The sequence below is a fragment of the Echinops telfairi genome, unplaced genomic scaffold (genome assembly GCF_000313985.2).
Source record: "Echinops telfairi isolate 266 unplaced genomic scaffold, ASM31398v2 ScPeMD7_25;HRSCAF=90, whole genome shotgun sequence".
Classification (NCBI taxonomy): domain Eukaryota; kingdom Metazoa; phylum Chordata; class Mammalia; order Afrosoricida; family Tenrecidae; genus Echinops; species Echinops telfairi.
In genome coordinates, this window is record NW_022103922.1 from 20,733,577 (window position 1) to 20,752,582 (window position 19,006).

Genomic DNA, 19,006 nt, shown 5'->3' on the forward strand with positions numbered 1-19,006 from the left:
CCCAGACGCTATATCTTTTGATAGCCGGGCACCATCAGCTTTCTTCACCACATTTGCTTATTCACCCGCTTTGTCTTCAGCGGTTGGAACACTACTTATTTTTAAATGAGCAGTTGGACCATGTGGCAAGTGGCTCAAAATAAGTCCATTTGGTGTTTCCCGGTCTTCATTGATAACAATCAGTTCTGTAAAATCTCGTGAGGCACTGAGGAATAATTTTTCAGAGCCAGACCTCTTTTGCAATAGACATGTGACTTTGGAATAACCGTGGAGGGCTGTTCACCGAGCCGCACTGTTCTCCCACGAGGTCTGTCTGATGTGGTAATGAGAATCTTGGGAGAAGTTGTCTTTTGAAATAGGCAGATTCATCTGTAGCTTCATGATGAGCAACCTCTTCATCATTAGGGTCTACTATGGTCTCATCACATCCTCGCTGGCTGTCAGGGGTCTTAGGTACAGGTACTTCTTTCTTAAGTCTTTTCTTAGCAGCCAGCTTTTCCTTCCGCCTCTGCTGTTTCCACCTCATGAACCTCAGGTGTGGCCGCTGCTTGTTCTTAATTTCCGAAGCACTGAAGCCTGGGGGAAGGCAGCCGCTTTTGGGGCTGGACCCCGCTTTCCGCCTTTCCATCCCCGGAGATCTGTCTCCTGAGGTTCTTCGGAAGGGGAAGGGGCTTTTCGCTTCAGACCTCTCCTTCCGCCGCTACTCTCGTCTCCGGCTCTCGCCATGGTGTTGGCTCCTTGGCGTCCCGCCTCCTGTTATCTTCTATACTTACAGGTTTCCACATCCCAGTTTGATTATTCATAAGAGAGCATTAGATCTTTGCTTCATTATGCATAAAGTATTCAATCAACGTTTTGGCAATTATCATGGATTTACGGGTCGTTGTACTCAGCTGAAATAGTGTATATGTATATAATGTAATATCATAACCCAACATTCACCAATCATAAGATTCAGTGCTCTCCTTGGGGACAGCCTTGCCCCCTTCAGTGCTGTGAGCTTCCCAGCAATGTGGTCTAGTGCTTCCAACATTGTCGCCACTGAGAACTGACATAGTCCATTTTCTGGGAAAATTAATACTCTAGATGGTTAAATAAGTCATTAATCTGAGAAAGTTATTAATTAATCAATCTGATAAGCAAAGTTACTAATTCTTCACACACAAAAAAATCAAGCTCCCTGCCATAGAATCAGTTCTGACGCATAGTGACCCTATAAGACAGGGTAGCCCTCCTCTTGCAGGTTTGCAAAAGTGCAACTCTTTACAGGAATAGAAAGCTGTGTCTTTCTCCATCATAGCAGCTGGTGGGTTTGAACTACTGGCCTTGTGGTTAAGCAGCCCAGTGTGTAACCACGACACTACCAGTGAGTAACCTAGTATATTCTACTTAATTTCATCTTTAGACTTTAAGAGTAAAATACAAATAGAATCTGCTGAACCCAATATCTAAGTTGTCAACTTCTTGGGATAAAGCAAGTGGCTCCCTCAGTGCGAGTGAAGCAGGAGTTAGCTTGTAATAGAGTTGTTGTCATAGGCTCATCTTTTCTGATCCTTCCCCAAAATTACTGTCTCATTTCTGGCAACCTGACTTATTTTGGATAAAATTGTGTATTTTAAGAAAGAGATAGGCCTTTAGCAATCTGGAGGGCTACCAGGGTAGGGAATTATTTATACATGAAGAATATTGGAAAGCATTTCATTGCTCTATGATCATATAACAACTCTGTGCTGATTTTTTGAAAGTCTCCTAACTAGTCCTAAATGCCGCCATTCACTGGAGGCTGAATGGATGATTCTTCATATCTGATGCTTCTGGCTTTAGTCTGATGCTGTCAGAAGAAGAACCCATAACTAACCTAACTTCAGTGATTTTTTTTTTTTTTACGTGGGGGTTTCAGTTGAACTCGGTCTCTGGGTAAGGAGGTCAGCTCATGGGGCATACCTGAGGGAGGGGCTTTTAGAGTTTCTATTGTTTGTTTCTTAGTATCTGTTGTAACCAGAGAGACAGAGAAAGAAATCCTAGGCAAGCTTAACTACCAAAGGCATTTGGGGAGGTGATTTTGATAGAATTAATGAGTTTGTTATAAAAAGTGGTTCGGAAGTGCAGTCCTTTAGCAATGGCAATGCAGGGTTTGGTCAACAATAGTCTACACCCTGACAGGGGGCTGCAAGCAGGAGAAGCTTGTGCCAAGTGCATTTAGGTGAGCAGGACGCAGAGAGTTTTGAATAAACACAGGGACTCTTCAGGAGCACCAGAGAACTGTTTGCCAGTATTCTTTCTGCTGTATTTTCTGGTCTTTAAAAGAGAGGGGGGACAAAAAAAAAATCAGAAACCTTCCCAGCCCTTGACTGCCCTTTTCTATGCTTCTAACTTGTAGTGGTTCTCAATGCTGGCCGCACGGTAGAATCACCAGGAGAGTCCTTCAAAAGTATTAATGCATGGGCTACACCGCTAGCATCTCCAGTGTAGTTGAGACCTGGGCATTGGTATTTCTCAAGAACGTCCAGATAAAATCTGACATGCAACCAGTGTTGAAAATCATTGCTCTTTTGCAGTGTATAAAAATCACTTGGGAGTGGTAGTCATTGGGGCCTGAGAATTTGCATTTATAACACACTGCAGGTAATGCTGATTTTGCTGATAAAGGTCATCACATTTTGAGAACCACTGTTATAAGTGTAGATAAATCATACTCACTGCCATTGAGTGGATTCTGAGTTGTGAAAGTAACTGACTTTAAAACTTACTTGCGTGTGACTGATCATGTTTGATTGGTCCTTTTAAAAAAACACTTCTAGTAATATACTGTTGAGCTAAAATTTAGGATTAAAGGACAGCCTTACGAATATGGTTCCTTGTATATTAAAAAGATTGCTACTTTTATATTGTTATTTTTAATTGATGTTTAAAATAAACATGTTTAGTTTCATTTAATAACCCCCAGCAGAATATGCCAAATCAATAGTAACTAAAATCTTTATAGAGTGATCATAGTTTTAAAAATGAAAGAATTTATATTTCCTGTCAGGCTTTGTGAACTATTTGTTTACATATATTTAAAAATATAAGTTTATATATTTGTTCTGCTTTTCACCCTATTCTGTGGGAATCCTTCAGGTTTGGGATCTTATATTTTGTAGTCTCTTTGGGTATCTACATTAAAGTTGTTGCTGCTAGGGGCCATTGAGTCGGTTCTGACCCATAGCGACCCTGTGCACAACAGAACACTGCACAGTCCTGCGCCATCCTCACATCTTTGTCTTTCTCTATGCTAAAGCAGCAGTTCTCAACCTGTGGGTCGTGACCCCTTTGGGGGTCAAACGACCCTTTCACAAAGGTCGTCCGATTCATAGCAGTAGCAAAATGACAGTGATGAAGTAGCAACGAAAATAATTGTATGGTTGGGGGGTCACCACGACATGAGGAACTGTATGAGAGGGTCCTGGCATTAGGAAGGTTGAGAACTGCTGCTTTAAAGAGACTTTGTGCAGCAGATTTACCGAATGCAAAGCACAGCGGCCTCTTGACCCATGTACAAGTTTATTAAAGTTACACCCCCTTTTCAGCAGGAATTTCAACATTTCCAGTGTGGAGAGTTTCTTGTTTAACATGGGAGAGATATCTTAAATAACCACCCCTATCTTAAGTATGAGGAGCCCTGCTGGCACAGTGATCAAGCATTTGGTTCCTAATTGAAATGCCGAAAGTTCGAGCACACTAGATGCTGAGCAGGAGAAAGGTACAGCAGTCTGCTTCCATCATAAATATAGACTAGGAATCCTTCGGGGGCAGTTCAGCTGTGTCTTACAGGGTCATACTGAGTCAGAATGAATTTGATGGCAATGGGTTGTTATCTCAAGTACGATAGAGGAACGCAGAAGGCTGCAGAGAAAAGTGCGGGTAGATGGGGCTATCAATGCTACAAGTTTGGGCAACATTGGAAGAGATGTCACCATCTAGAACAGTGGTTCTCCACCTTCCTAACGCCGTGACCCTTTCAGACAGTTCCTCATGGTGTGGTGACCCCCAACCATAACATTATTTTCACTGCTACTTCATAACTAATTTTGCTACTGTTATGAATTGGGCGACCCCTGTGAAAGGGTCATTTGACACCCCCCCAAAAGAGTTGCGACCCACAGGTTGATAACCATTGGTCTAGAAAGAGCAACAGCAGGAGGAGGTGCCCTATTATTCCCAAGAAAGCAGGAATTGAGGAGATGGGTATGAGAGAAGTTAACTGAATTGAGGATCATGGCCAAAGTCATAGACCCATTATGTGACAGAGTCAGTTCCCACACTGGGATTTCTGAGACTCAAAGGGCCATTCTATTACCCACAAAACAGTGAAATGAAACGTGCCATTTCTATAGAACCAGGTCTACAACAAATAAGCATCTTAGGGCAAAAATAGCCTCTAGATGGTGTTGGCTCTTTCGCTGCCTCATTGGGATACCGAGAATGTGTGCTTCTGAAGTGACAGCTTCCAATGTGACATTCTGTGTTTTTCAGAACTCGTCCTCACCCTTTGATCACTGTACTTGAACATAGACCCGACTGCTGGCCGGTTCTTCTGCAGCAGCTGACAGCATTTTTCCAGCAATGTCCTGAAAGGTAATGTAAAATGAAACAAGTGAAGAGATGTAATTTTAGAGCTTGTTTGCAGTTTCTCTGACTACCCCTTCCTCACTCATCAACGATCTCGTTATCTGACATTTCACATTTGAAACTATAGTAGAAGCTCTACTATCTGACTTTGTTTTGCATTAATGAGTTATCACCAGCAGTAACAAACACCGAGGTGAGCGTAACACTGGCATGTGATGTCTGTGTGGCATCTTGGCTGGGTGGGCCATGATGCTCAGTGGTTTGGCAGTCGTGTAGTGATGTAATTTGGCAGTTATATAAAGATGTAAGTTGGCCACTGTGTAATAATGTGGTCAGTTTCCATTTTGTTATTTGATGTGTTCATCTTCCATTTTTTTTTTCATGGTAAAGACCGCTTTATTGGTGGCAGTTAGTACAAGTCAATAAATATTGATCCCCAAAGAAGAGTTGTTATTCATTCATTCACTGGTCCATAGAGCACTGGGTTAAACAGAACCAACTGCTGGAAGGATAAACTGAGTCAATCCTGCTTCTTGGGAAATGAAGCCATAGCCAGCTGATATATGGCATATGCTGTTCCTCCGACTGTAAGAACCATGGTTGCTCTATACAGTAGGGCATCAGCTGCTCCCCCCCTTTAGATGCACTGGAATCCCATTGTTCTCCTGAAATAGCTTCTGTTTCTCTGAAACTTTATTTTCAAACTGTCTGTGTGAAGCAGTACTTATGGTCCTTTGGGCAATTTGACGCAGAGCTTGTAGATTGCGCAGCATCTCGGCTCTGTTCCTAGCGACCCAACGCCGCGACAACTGAAGCCAGCAACGGAGAGGGTCACCCATCTTCCATTTTTGTATAACATCTATTTTACATACTGGTTCAGTCTTTGGACCCTAACCATGTCAGTAAGTGAGAGGAAAGTGTTTAATGTTTTCACCCGAAGAAAAGATATATCTTAGGGAAAGATGTGTTTTTAAATTTTCTTTGTAAAGTATAAGAAGAATTTTGTAAAGCCTCCATATTTATTGGTTGATGAAATATTGACTAGGACAAAAGTTATCACCATAGAAGTTAAGCACTGGTTGGTTAGTGGTTAAACAAGTTGATTGTATTTGGTAAACGACTAATGATAACATAACTAGCATAGGTTTCTCCTTCTGGAAATTGATTAGTACAGTAATCTCTCTGTTACCAACTGGCCAATTTGGATTAAGTAATTCTTAATCCAGCTAGGCCAGAGAGCCACGTATGTGTGGTTAGTTTCATTTCACCAAGATCTCCTGCCAGTCCTCAAAACTAACCTCCAGTCAATTCCATCCTGACTGTCATGGCCCTGGTTCAGGTCTGCAACCTCTCTTACTTGGGTCCCTGCCACCTGTTCCTAACTGGCATTTTGGCCGTCAGTGTAGCCCTGTTCATCTCCATTCTCTAACCTGTCATCAGATTGATATATCAAGAGAGAAGATCTTGCTTAAGTTTCTATACCTGTGGCTTTCAAACTGTGCTTGCTACTTGTGGGCTAAGCACAGGGAGTCGTCCCCCCACCTCCCTCCTCCAACTAGCAGCTCCGTGTTGATTGTGCTCACAGGTTGATTGCTCCTGGCAATTTTCTAGTAGGGAAAAGATGGTCTGGTTTCTCAAGCAATTTGAAAAATCCTTGGATTGCAGGATAAAATCTCATCAGTCATACGAAGACTTTATATAGGATATGATTTCTGTCTATCTCACCCATTTGATCTCCTTTTATCATAGGGAGTCCTGGTGGTGTAGTGCTTATGCATTAGGCTGCTAACTGAAAGGTCAGCAGTTCAAAACCACAAGTTGCTCTTTGGGAGAAAGATGAGGCTTTATACTCCCATAAAGAATTACATATAGAAGCAGTTTCATCCTGTGCTATAGGGTTGCTATGAGTCAGCATTGACTCAATGGCTGCGGCTTCTTTGGTTTATCTTTATCTTTCAATTTATACTCTAGCAGTACACTACCTTGCATGTAATCCCGTACAGAAAGCACTGCCATTTTCTTGCTTTTGCTTGTTACCACTCACTCTGTTCTCTGTACTCTCCCTTCCTGATTAATTTCTCCATTTCAAATCTCTGTTGAGGCTCTCCCCGCCCTAACAAGTCTTTGCTCACCACGAGCTGGATTAGGCGCCTCCCAATAACTTGAAGTTCTGACTTCTAACACTATTGGACTTACTATATTGTTTTATAACTACTCTTTGATTAACTGTAAAATCTTCTTGAGGCCAGGAACTGTGTCTCACTATTCTTTGTATTAATGCAAAGGGGTTTCAAAAAATTCAAGGAAAAATGAAATTGAAAGATAATAGTATTTTTCCACAAATGTTTTGAAATTCCCTCCTAATATCTGGCACACTTCTCAGTACTCCATAGTGCTGAATTTAACTGAATGATGCCCAGAGAGTTGGTAGGTCTGAGGCACAGGGTTATAGAGTGCTTCAGCATACACAAGATCTCCTTTATAGACTTGGTATCATCATATGGGATCATGATGGGGTATCACCATCTTGGTTAACTGAAAGCCCGTGTTACTTACACTACATCAACCATGCTCATGCTTTCTTGACCTTGGAAGTGTTTTAGGATATTGTTTCTGAGTCTGTAACTGGAGTTGTAGATGGGATTTCTAGGCAGGATGTCTCCTACGGGAAGCTTTTAATGGATATGAACACTGTAATCAGCTGACTGACTTTGGGCCAGGAGTTACGGAGCTATATTGAAATCTAAATAAATATGAAAGATTTATAAATGATTCCTTATTTGAGGTGGAAGAATTTAAGAGGACACTTTGACAAATTGCTTCACCCTTTTTTTGCCTGGGATTCCTCATTTACATAATGTGGTTATTATTTTCTGTATTGTAGCATTGTGGTAAGGAGTCCTGGTGGTGCAATGGTTAGAGCTCTCAGCAGCTTTGGTTTTGTAAATCGAAAGGTCAGCAATCTGAACCCACTAGCCGCTCCACAGAAGAAAAGTCTTGGTGATCTGCTCCTATGAAGATCAGAGCCTATGACAGGCACAATGGAATGGTCCTCAAAAAATTAAAACTAGAACTGCCATAGGACCCACCACTCCCACTCATAGGTTTATATTCTGAGACTTGTACTCCAGTGTTCAGTGGGGCACGATTCAGCAGAGCTGGAAACAGCTTAAATGCCCACTGACAGATGAATGGATAAAGAAAAGTAGTCTCTGCACACCGTGGAATACTACTCAGCCAGCAGGAGAAATCCATCTACAGTACTGATGCTACAGTATGGAAGGAGTGGGAGATAGGATGCTGAATGAAATAAGCCAATCACAAATAGATAAATCTTGTATGACCTCTTTTACATAAAAGGACAAAAATGGGCAAATGTATAGAGACCAGAGTTTATTAGTGGTTACCAGTTAACTAAATTAATAGAAACATAAGTCAGCATAGTTCACCCTGGAAGAAGGAAGAAGAGGGAGGTTAATGGTGTGAGGTAGGGGGTTTGGAATACATTAAGGGTCGGATGACATAATTGATGATTGTAGTAACTGTCAGTAAGTTGTATACCTATAAAAAGTTGAATAGGCAAAATTTGTATGCTATCTAATGATAATAATGACACTACCCCACCAGCACCCAAAATTAAAATATTAAAAAGAATAGCTACTGAAGCTGCTTATGTGCATCCAAACACCTCATGGGATTTGGCTTCTTGGATTGGAGGTTTAGGGTAATGGTTTCATGAGATATCCCAATTAATTGCTTTAGTAATATATTTAGAGCTTCTGCTTTACCTTGTTGTGCCTGGGGATTTAAAATCTGCAAACATCCAACAAAAGCACAGGGATTGATTTCTGTTCACGTGGTTCCACAGAAGAAGGATAGTTAGGGATAGGAGAAGGATTTGGAAAGTGTGGTATTTGCCTCCATGTACAACTGACCCTTTATCAGGAGGCCAAACAAACTGCTGCACTGAATATTTTGACCAAAGATTCTAGAGACAAATTCTTATCAAAAGGGAAGAAGTGCAGAGAAGAATTTCCTCTGTTTGCGGACTCCAGGCTTCTGGACTCATGAAGGTTGGATCAACCTCTGAAACTACTGCATTGAAGTAGTCTCTAAATCTCCAACCAGAAATATGTCCCATAGTCTTCTTAAAACCCAACAATAGCTCAATTATTAAAAAAAACAAAACAAACAAATCTCTGCTGTGAACATTATGGTGTTTTAGGAACTCGTCTATGGGAACAAATTGACAACAGCAATTAGAAAAATGAAATAGAAATCTTAGGGAGACAACAAGTTTATGTTAGTGAGGTCGAAACGACGTAGAAAAGGAGAGTAAGAATGCTTACACAACTTGAAGAGTGCTACCAGTGTCTCTAAATCATGCACATGGGAGCTGTTGGATTGTTGTCTGTGTCGCTGCATATATTATCAACCAGAACTATTGTTTATGTGTATAAAAGGTTGCAGCTCAGGAAGCCATAGAGGGCAGTTGTAGTGTGTCCTCTCCGGTCACTGGGTGTGGGTATTGAGTCAGAGACCCCCCAACAGTATTGTGGTGTGAAGTACATGAGTCTAAAGACATATGGTGCAATAACTCTCACATCATAGGTATTAGCAAGTAATTGTCACTATATTCTTCTTGGGATGGTTCTGTGACTTTGCTTTATATAGAAGCTCACTCAGAGAGTTTTTCCAGAAATGAATGCCTGTGCTATAGTCCTGGAGTATCCTAACATCTCTTAGATGATTTTTGATGTTCATTAAAGACTGATTCTGAAAACTTATCTCCCTTCCTGGTTGAGACTTTCCTGAACCGGGGCATCAGGCATATGATCTCTAGGGTCTGAGTCATTTTCCCTGATGTCCAAACAGTTTGACATAGGTTTGGCTAGAACAATCATGGGGAAAATAAAGTCACATTCAGGGGTATGGGTTCAGGGGTATGGACCAAAAAACCCATAAACTCAGGGGTATGGACCAAAAAACCCACAAACCACTGACTTATTGGGACCCTGTAGGACAGAGCAGAACTGCATCCATGTGTTTCTAAGGATCTATCATGAACTCTAAGTTGAACTTTGTCACTTGTCTGCTTGACCCTATGTTTAACAAAGTGTTTGGCTAATCAACTTATGTGACTTACAGGTCAGAGCTTCCTTGTATCCAAATAATGGCACCATTTCTCTGGTATCTGTATTGTGAACCATCCCAGTTACAAGAATATGCTAAGCTTCGGCTAACCCTCCTGAAAGTCTTACTTCAGCCCCCGATTCTTTGTGAGCAAGAACAGCCACCGGTATTGGAACAGCATATACTTCAGCTGTGTTGCGACATGGTTCCGTGCTTGCAGGTAAGGGCCTCCTCTTTTATTCCTGTTAACTTCCACATCTGAGTCAGTGAGTGTGGATTGTCACTGTCAGGCACGGTGAAGTCACCTGTCAAATCCAGAAACAATCCTGGCTCCAAGAACCCTGGCAGTATTTTGGAGGAGATAAAGAAACAACATAGCATTAACATTAATATATAATACATGAACTAAATTCATAGAAATGTAAGTCAGCATAGTGTAGTACATGCTGGGATTAACAGTTGGAATGTCTTGCTTGCGTTAAAGAAGAAAGAAATTTTGGGAAAGAATTTGAGTTGAGTTTCTTGGTTCCTGTACTAGACCTTGAAAGAGTTACCTCCCGCCCCTCAAAAAAAAAAAAATTGGACTTCTGCGTACAAATGAGAAAAAGGGCTACCCCTGGGCAGATACGGCCGGGGCTGCAAGATGTGGCCAATTCATTGCTGTCTAGGTTTTTGCTCTCAGTTGTCCCCTTGCAAAAAAAATGTGGTGGCCCTGATGGATCCTGCTCACGTAAGGGAGTGAGGACAAGCATAGAAACAATTTCTGATTCAGAAGTCAGTGGGAGGAAATTGTTTAACAGAGGTATCAGTAAAAAGTGAAGGGAGTTGAGGGGACAGGTATAGCTAAGCAGATGCCTTCTTATCTACAGATACCCAACCAACCAACCAACCAACCAAACAAACAAACAAAGGATTCCTGTGTCGTGTGTTACTATCTTTGTGGAGTAATTTTATTTCAAGCCATCCGATCCTAAAACCAAGGCTTTTCTTTGCCTCAAATATGAGCACCATGCTGCTTAGCTGATGGGGGGAGTATGCATATATTTTTCAGAGCGATCACTTGCGGTCGCAGATGACCTGTTTTAAGTTTGCCCGAGCAGAGAGGGACTCATAAATAGGCTTTCCTGTAATCAAGCCAGAGAAAAGTTAATGGAAACGAATTCTCTGGTGTCTGTTGCTAAAGCTTTTGTTTTGTGTGGACAATCAAGCCACCTCTAGGCAGCATAACTTGAGCTTCTTAACCCCATGCCTGTATTGCCCTGCTCTGTGCTCTGTCAGTGTTTGCCTTTGTCTTTTTGGACCTGGTTTGACCAACCCAAATACTTCTAGAAATGAGCTCTGTGGACTGCTTCTGAAAATCTGTGGCTTGATTCTCAGTACTGAAAATAGTGATGCAAGTATATTTAATGCCTTCACAAATCAGCTTTATTAGAATGAAGAATCTGAGAGTTGGGCGGGGGTGGGGTGGGGTATGTGTTACCCTACCGATATAGAATTCATCTTCCCACTTGATACAGATAGTTCTTGTATTTTCTCATAGATGACCATAGCACACTGATTGGATTTGCTAGTGCTAGGAAGCAGCAACCATATCTATGATTCTTTTTCCCTCTTTTTCTTTTTAAAATCTTACTGACCTGCATTTTAAAAGTTGTTTCCCCTTTTCAGAGCAAAACAAAACACGCTTTTAAGAAAGCCTGCCTGATTTCTGTCGTGCTCCGTTTCTTCCTCTGTTTCTCCCTCCCTTTTCTCTTCGTCAGGCATTGACTTCTCCCTGGGAAATAGGGTTTAGAGGGTTCACTGCCTCTTGCCGGCAAGTGCTTGGCTTACTGTGGTATAGACTGTGCAGCCATGAGAAGGGCTGCTTCGAGCTGAATGCAGTTCTGTTTGTGTAACTGATTCAGACTGCGTACTAGGGTAGAATCACACTTTTTCTTCTTCTTTTTTTTTTTTTCCGAGAAAGAGCTCTGCCCCTCTGTGACTTGTGCTAAAGTGATTGTCAATGACACTCCTTTTATTTTTTGTCCTTCTTATAACAATTGCTGTTCTACTTATGTTGGTAGGTTGTCTCTATAAAAGCCATTCTATTGACCTTTGCCCCAATGGCTATCTTTTTAAATTTTGACCCTTGCCCTCTCCTATTATCTATCCTACTCACCAAACTCACTATCATTGAGTCAATTCTGACTCAAAGGACAGGGTAGAACTACCCTTGTGAGTTTCTGAGTCTGTAGATCTTTACAGGAATAGGAAAGTCTTATTTTTCCCACAGAGCAGCTGGTGGTTTTGAACTGCTTACCTTGTGGTTAGCAGCCCAATTTGTAACCACTACACTACCAGGGCTTTATTGCATACAAGTGCATGAAATATTTCTGTATGGAAGTGTAATATTATTTCAAAACTACTCTTAAGAATTTTGATGATACTAATAACAGTCTTTGATGCTAACTTTTTGAGGTTAGTTAATTTTTTTTGTTTTTTTAATTGTGGAAAATTTCCAGTAAGACCCCTTCAATTTCATCATCCCTCAACTCTAGGAACATTATTAACATACTGTCCAAATGTTTCCTTGAAAGAACAGCACAGATTTCATGAGAAAAGCAGATTATCTATTACTTCTAGTATTTAACATAATACTTCATACACATAAGAATGCATTATTTTCTCTTTAAAAAAGGGTAATTTTTATACCATGAAATTCACCAACATCAAGTGTAGAGTAATTCAATGTTTTGTAAGACCATATCACAATCTAATTTTAAGGCATTTCCCCCATTTCCAAATCTTTCCTTACTTAAAAAAGGACTTGCTTTAGAGATTCATAACTAAATGAACAATAGGATTCCTATTTTAAACCCAATTTTCACGACAAACAAAGATCAAAAGGTTCTTGGTAATGAATCAATAGAAGGCATGTATTGTAGAGTCTTTATTTGAATATTTTTAACTTGGGGATGACTGAATACCCTTTGCAATTTCTTCTTCAATCAGTGTTTTTTTGTTTGTTTGTGTAGTATGTACTGGGAAGAAAACCCAGCGTCAGCCCAAATAGCTAATGCCGCAATTAAGGGAATGTATTGGCAGATAAATACACAGCTGCGCTTTGTGCTAAGTCCTTTCCTTTTTTTCCTTTCTTGGTGGCCTTTTGACTTTCCCACTGCACGTTTGCAAAATAGCCACATAACGTAGTTACTCACTGGACTGTTCGCATTTATTTTTATAGCTTAATATGTTCCGCTATATCCTCCCCTTTGATCTTTTAATATCTTTTCCCCCTCTTATTTGCTGGGAACTAATTTTGCTCTCTGTGTATAACTTACAGTCATGTTGGCTTATTATGGTGGTAACCACCGGTGAAAGGTACAGCTGGTCATCTGTAGGCTTCCCTTTGATGAATTTCACAGACACAAGGCTCCTGATTGAAGCAGATGGTTCATTGTTTGTCATCTCTGGGAAATGGCAGTGTGACTGTGAGCAGGACCATATTCTTAATACCAACTCCAAAATTTTGATCAGAACAGCTGGGTTTGAATTGAACTGGGATTTTCAAGAGCACCCTGGTCCTTCCTATCTAATACATTAGCCTGTTCAGAAGACACCCGGCCATTTGAAGATGGTCGTTCATTACATCTGCCAATTATAGAAGTGGTGCTCTTAGTTAAGGCTGTCTGAGCAAATATTTTTGCAGATGAGGCCTTAGTTGAAAGAGAGAATAGCCTGCTGACCCGTTACGACTGCGCAACCATGTTGAAGCTGGAGAAGGAGCGTTTATTTTGAGAGCTCAAAGGCAGCTTTAATTAATTTCCTTCAACATGTTGGCACTGTCATGTAATTTGTCTTAAGAAATCTGCATGCAAAGGAACTCGAAAAGCAAACGGCAGGAATTTGTGCCAGCTAGCAGTAGAAAAACAGTACCGAATTGTATTCTGGTGAGTGACCCAAAGAGGAGGCTGAGGTGTGTATTTAGCCCTCACTGAGCTGCATTTACTTCCTAGAGCTTCTTGTGCTGCTTAAAATTGTCGATTGGTTTGTACATTGTATAATGCTATAAAATGACTTTCTAAAAAACAGATAAAAGATTTGATGCAGACAACTGAAGCGACGCTGTTTATCGAGGAAGTCTATTTAAGCCTTCTGCACCATCCCGTCTTCTGGAAACTTCGGCTTTTGCAGATGACCCTTCAGTTGCTGTGTGTCTGTGAAGTCAGCTTACAAATAACTGGAGAATGTTCGTCACTCATTCACCTTTTAGAACGTGGGCTTGAACTTCTGAAGGAGGTAAGGCAAATGCAGGTAGTCATTTACATTTAAAAAATTTTAACTTTATTGTGATTTGAGGGAAACTTTGCAGAGCAAATCCGTTTTCCACCAACAATTCATACACAGGTTATTTTGTGACTTTGATTAAAGTCCTTACACAGTCACAGCATTCTTCGTACTGCCGATCTGTGTTGACTGTTTCCAAGTGTTCTTCCTTCCTAGCCGGTCCTTCCTCATGAACTTTGTCCTGCCCGTTTGTTCTCCTATGGTGGCTTGTTCTAAGGAGTGTGGACCGCCCGGGTTATTATTCACCTTTTAGGCCTATTGTTTGGCTGAAAGTTGAGCCATGGGGGTGAGTTCAGTGCAGGCCCGAAGAGTGACTAAGGGCTGTTGTATCAGGGTTCTCCCTGTCTGGTGTCCCCAGAATCTGCTATACCAGTAAGCCTGGTCTGTTTTCTGATTTTGTATTTTGTTCCACTTGCTTTTTTCCCTTTATCTAGGACACTTTTGTGATCCATTGCAGAGTGGTCAGCCGTGGGAGCTAGATGTCAGCTAGTTCTTCTGGTCTCCGGTTTGTGGAGGCTGCGGTGCGTGTGGTCCGTTCATTCTGGAGATGAGTTGTTTCCGGGTGTCTCTCTTTTTCCTCACCTCTGCTACAGACGGGGAGAGACCAGTTGTTGCATATTTGGTGACCATTCACAAGCTTTTAAGACCCTAGTTGCTACTCACCAAAGTAGGACGTAGAATATTATTTTTGCTGGACTGTCTTGTGGCCTCCCACCCCAGTGACCCCTTCTCTTAAGTTGTTTGGTTATGGTTAAGAAGCTTATATAACTTTGCCACTTGTTTATTATATATGCGAGTATGTTTATAGCCCCCACAAAGAAGGCGCTCTTGGGTAAATATTGGACTGCTAACCTCCAGGTAGCAATTCAAGGCCACCAGCCACCTTGTGGGAGGAAGAAGAAGCTCTCTGCTCCGGTAAAGATTTCAGCCTCTGAAGCCCCGTGCAGGATCCCTCTGAGTCAGAATCTCCTCCAAGGCAGTGCGTTTGGGTGTCTGTGCTTTAAGCTTTAGGCCTATATCTGATCAGGAATATCCCTTTTATGCACTCATATCGGTTCATCTTGCCTGCCTGCCTATGTGCCCACTTGTAGATGAATGTTTGTTATTGCTGATATTGCAGAGCTGTGTGTGTGGAAGTGTTTTCCTTTGTTGTCTGTAACTCTTTTGCACCTCTCAGGGCCTTCCTTTGCTGTAGTGATACTGTGTTCATCACCTCCGTGGGGTAGACCACCTTTCTCTTCGCCCAAACTGAGCCCTGGCTATTATCTAGTTGGTGGTTTCCCCTCCCCTTTCTTCCTGTCTCTGGTAACTACCAAAGAATTTGTGTGTGTGTGTGCAAACCTTTTCTTGACTTTTTATAATCATGGGCTCATACAATATTTGACCATTTTTGAATGATTTATTTTACTCAAAATCATATCCTCTAAGTGCATTGACTTTATAAAGTGTCTCACAGCTTCTTTGTTATTCCATGATGTTGTATACTATCCTGTTGTATGTATGTATGCATCATAGTTTGTTTATCTGTTCATCTACAGATGGGCACTGAGTTAGTTAATTGTGCCAGCCTGGCCGATAATCACATGTGAGGCTAATTGAAAGGAGGAGGGATAAATGGGTGGTGAAGCCTCACCTTTCTAGTTCTCAGGTCTCTTGTTTTGTGATGGTTGCATCGGGTGCAGCTGCCTTAGCAGTTCCCTGCTTCAGTTTGCAAGATGGATTTCCTACAAGACATCCCCAAGGAGAAGCTGCATGGATCTATCCCGATGCAGCCCTGGGTGCTGGAGCAGCCATGTGGAGACCCGTGCCAGTGCTGAGATGCTAACACGTTCACTGACTCAGCTTTCCTCCTGCAGTCGGCATTATTGCCTGTTTTGTGAGGTGGAGGACTTTGTGGACTGGTGTTGGGTTAATGGGTTAATGTTGGACTTGTGGGCTTGGGCAGCATTGGGTTGGGATGTTTTCGTGATGCACCTTTTCTTTACATAAAACTCTCTTATACATGAGTCGCTGTGGATTTGTTTCTCCAAAGTACCTAGACTAATACAGGCACTAATGCCAGTTAGTAAGTAGACCTTCCAGTAGCTGAATAGAATGTGCTATGTTAATTTATTACCTGTCAAAATTATTGTGTTCTGTTGCCAGTATTATTTCTACAAAAATGAGTTACTGAATACTCTGGCATTTAGGAGTCTACCATCATTCGCATGGACATCAACATTGAGTATTTATTATATTCCAATCCCTATAGTATACACAGAGTTACACAAAGAACTGACCATCAACCATTTCGAGAGATAGCACATACGCAAGAACCAATAGGAGTGCAAGAAGTCCGAGCTGCACTAAAGACATTAACAAAAAATAAGGCTGAAGGGATACGAATTACAGTGTTTCAACAAGCTCATGAAGCACTGGACACATTGGGCAGATCAGGTGCACAAGACACACTTGTCTATGCCCTGGAATTTGGAAGACGGCTATCTGATCAGCTGACTGGACGAGAAACATGTTTGTGTCTATCTTAAAGAAAGGAGACCCACTAGACAGGAGACATTATGGCGCAATCACTGATATCACATACCAGGAAAATTTTGCTGAAGAGAATTCAACAATGGTTGCAACAGTACTTAGATAGGGATCTGCTGGAAATTCAAGCCTAACTGAAAGTAGGGATGTTTCCGATGCCACCTGAATCTTGGTCAAAAGCAGAAAATACCAGAAAGATGTTTACTTGTGTTTGATTGACTGCACGAAGGCATTTGGCTGTGTGGATTACAATACACTATGGATAGCCTTGAGAAGACTGGGAATTCTAGAACACTGCTCGTGTTTACACAGAACTTGCACATAGATCAAGAGATAGTTGTACATAGACCAAGGGAATACTGCATGGATAAAAATCCAGAAAGGTGTGTGTCAGGATTGTCTACTTTCATCATACTTAATCCGCCGACTGAGTAAATGATCCCAGAATTTGGACTCTATGAAGAAGAATGCAGCATCAGGATTGAAGGAAGGTCCACTAATAACATGCGATATGCAAATGACACAACTTTGCTTACCAAAAGCCAGGAGGACTGGAAGCACTTATGAAAACCATAGACATTGCACTTTTATGTACAGAAACACAAAACCTCACAACTGGACCAATAGACAACATCATGATAAACATAGCACAGATTGAAGTTGTCAAGAATTTCGTTTTGCTTGGCTCCACAGTTAGCTCATAGACACAACAGTGAAGAAGAAATACGTTCAGAAAGTTTGCTGCACAAGACTACCCTAAAGCATTGAAGAACACAGGCTGTCACAGTTGAAGACTAAGGTGTGCCTGCCCCAAGCCATGGTATTCTCCTTCCCCGCCTATGCATATGGAAACTGTGCAATCGCTAGGGAAGGTTGCATTTGAATTATGGCGTTGGTGAAGAATGTAGTCATTGCAGTGCCATCGATTCGGTTCCAACCCATGATGGCCTCGTGCACAACAGAATGAAACACTGCCCAATCCTGTGACATCTCAAAATTGTTCCTACACCATTGTTGCAGCCCTGGTGTCCATGTACATCTCCTTGAAGGACCTTCCTCTTTTTTGCTGCCCCTCTACTGTCCCAAATAGGATGTCTTTCCCCAGGGATTTTTCTCTCCTGACACCAGGCCCAAATATGTAAGACAAAGTCTTACACCACCAGAAAAACAAACAAATCTGCCTTCTCGGAAGTGAGGATGGTGATACTTCCGCTTACAGACTTCAGATATGTTGTCAGGAGAGCTCAGTCCCTGGAGAAGGACATCATGCGTGGTAAAGTCAAGGGCCAACTAAAAGGAGGAGATCCTCGTTGAGTAGACTGACCCAGAGACTGCAACAGTGGGCTAAAACATAACATCCAGTGTGAAGTCCATGCAGGAGCAGGTAGTGCTTCATTGTGCAGAGAATCTCTATGAGTCAGAACCAGTTCGACATCACCTGACAACCACAGCAACACAGCATGCAGAATGAAGATGTATGTTCTATGAAAAGCTATGTAAAGATTTATAAACATATAAGAATTAGAGTATAATAAGGTATAGTATAAAAAGCAGGTAATACTGCTTTTATGGCAGTATATTTAAAATACAATGTGAACAGAAGTTCAGGAAAGCAGGGCTTGAGTTGAGATCCAAGGGCTGAAATAGGAGTTTGCCTGGTCTGCAAGCCAGACACTGAACCAGCAGGAGTCCTAACGCAGTGCCAGAGAGAGCAGGCAAGACATAGCCAGGAAACAAGGTGTTCGTTGAGTAGTTTTGCAGGAATAAGGTGTGGGAAATAAGGCTGGGCATATTGTAAAGGATCTTTCATATCACACAAATACCTACATTTTGTGTTCTAGGTAGTGACAAGCTATTAAAGACCTTGCAACAGAGAGGCACCCTCATACTTTTGTGGGAAAGATCTGGTGGGAGAGTGGAGAAGGTGTTTGGATTAGGGCTGCACTTCATCCCTGGTACTCTCAACATTCTTTGCCAACACAGCAATTCAAATGCATCAGTTCTTCTTTCATTATCCAATTTTCTCATGCATTTGTGGCAATTTAATATGCCATGGCTTGATCATATATAAATTATGCAATATATAACACATAATATCTATTATAGGTAATGTAGAAAAAATTATATACTATAATGCATAATACATCATATATAATATGTTATACTTATGACATGTAACATGTAATTATATAACTTATTATATTATACTACAATTTTGTATAATAGATATATATTATTGTGTTACTTATCCAAGGAGCCTTGGTGGCTCTGCTGGGTAAATGTTGGACTGCTAACCACAGGTCAGTGGTTCAGACCCACCATCTACTCCTTGGGAGGACGATGAAGCTGTCTATTCTTGCAAAGATGTACTGCTTCAGAAACCCTGCAGAGGGTCACTATGAGTTGG

At 41.4% G+C, this 19,006-nt stretch overlaps 1 protein-coding gene and 2 pseudogenes across 3 annotated transcripts in view; 1 reads left to right on the forward strand and 2 right to left on the reverse strand.

Annotated features, from left to right (window-relative positions):
- The window catches only part of LOC101645954, a 2,143-nt pseudogene extending 1,417 nt beyond the window's left edge, over positions 1 to 726 (reverse strand).
- FOCAD (focadhesin) overlaps positions 1 to 19,006 on the forward strand; it is a 262,779-nt gene that overhangs the window by 34,151 nt on the left and 209,622 nt on the right. For all 3 annotated transcript variants that reach the window (XM_004706558.2, XM_045289109.1, XM_045289110.1), the window contains 3 exons: positions 4,516 to 4,617; positions 9,760 to 9,964; positions 13,816 to 14,022. In XM_004706558.2, the coding sequence (XP_004706615.1) occupies positions 4,516 to 4,617; positions 9,760 to 9,964; positions 13,816 to 14,022 (514 nt within the window). The remainder of the gene's footprint in view (positions 1 to 4,515; positions 4,618 to 9,759; positions 9,965 to 13,815; positions 14,023 to 19,006) is intronic.
- LOC115869396 lies at positions 4,988 to 5,438 on the reverse strand (annotated as a pseudogene).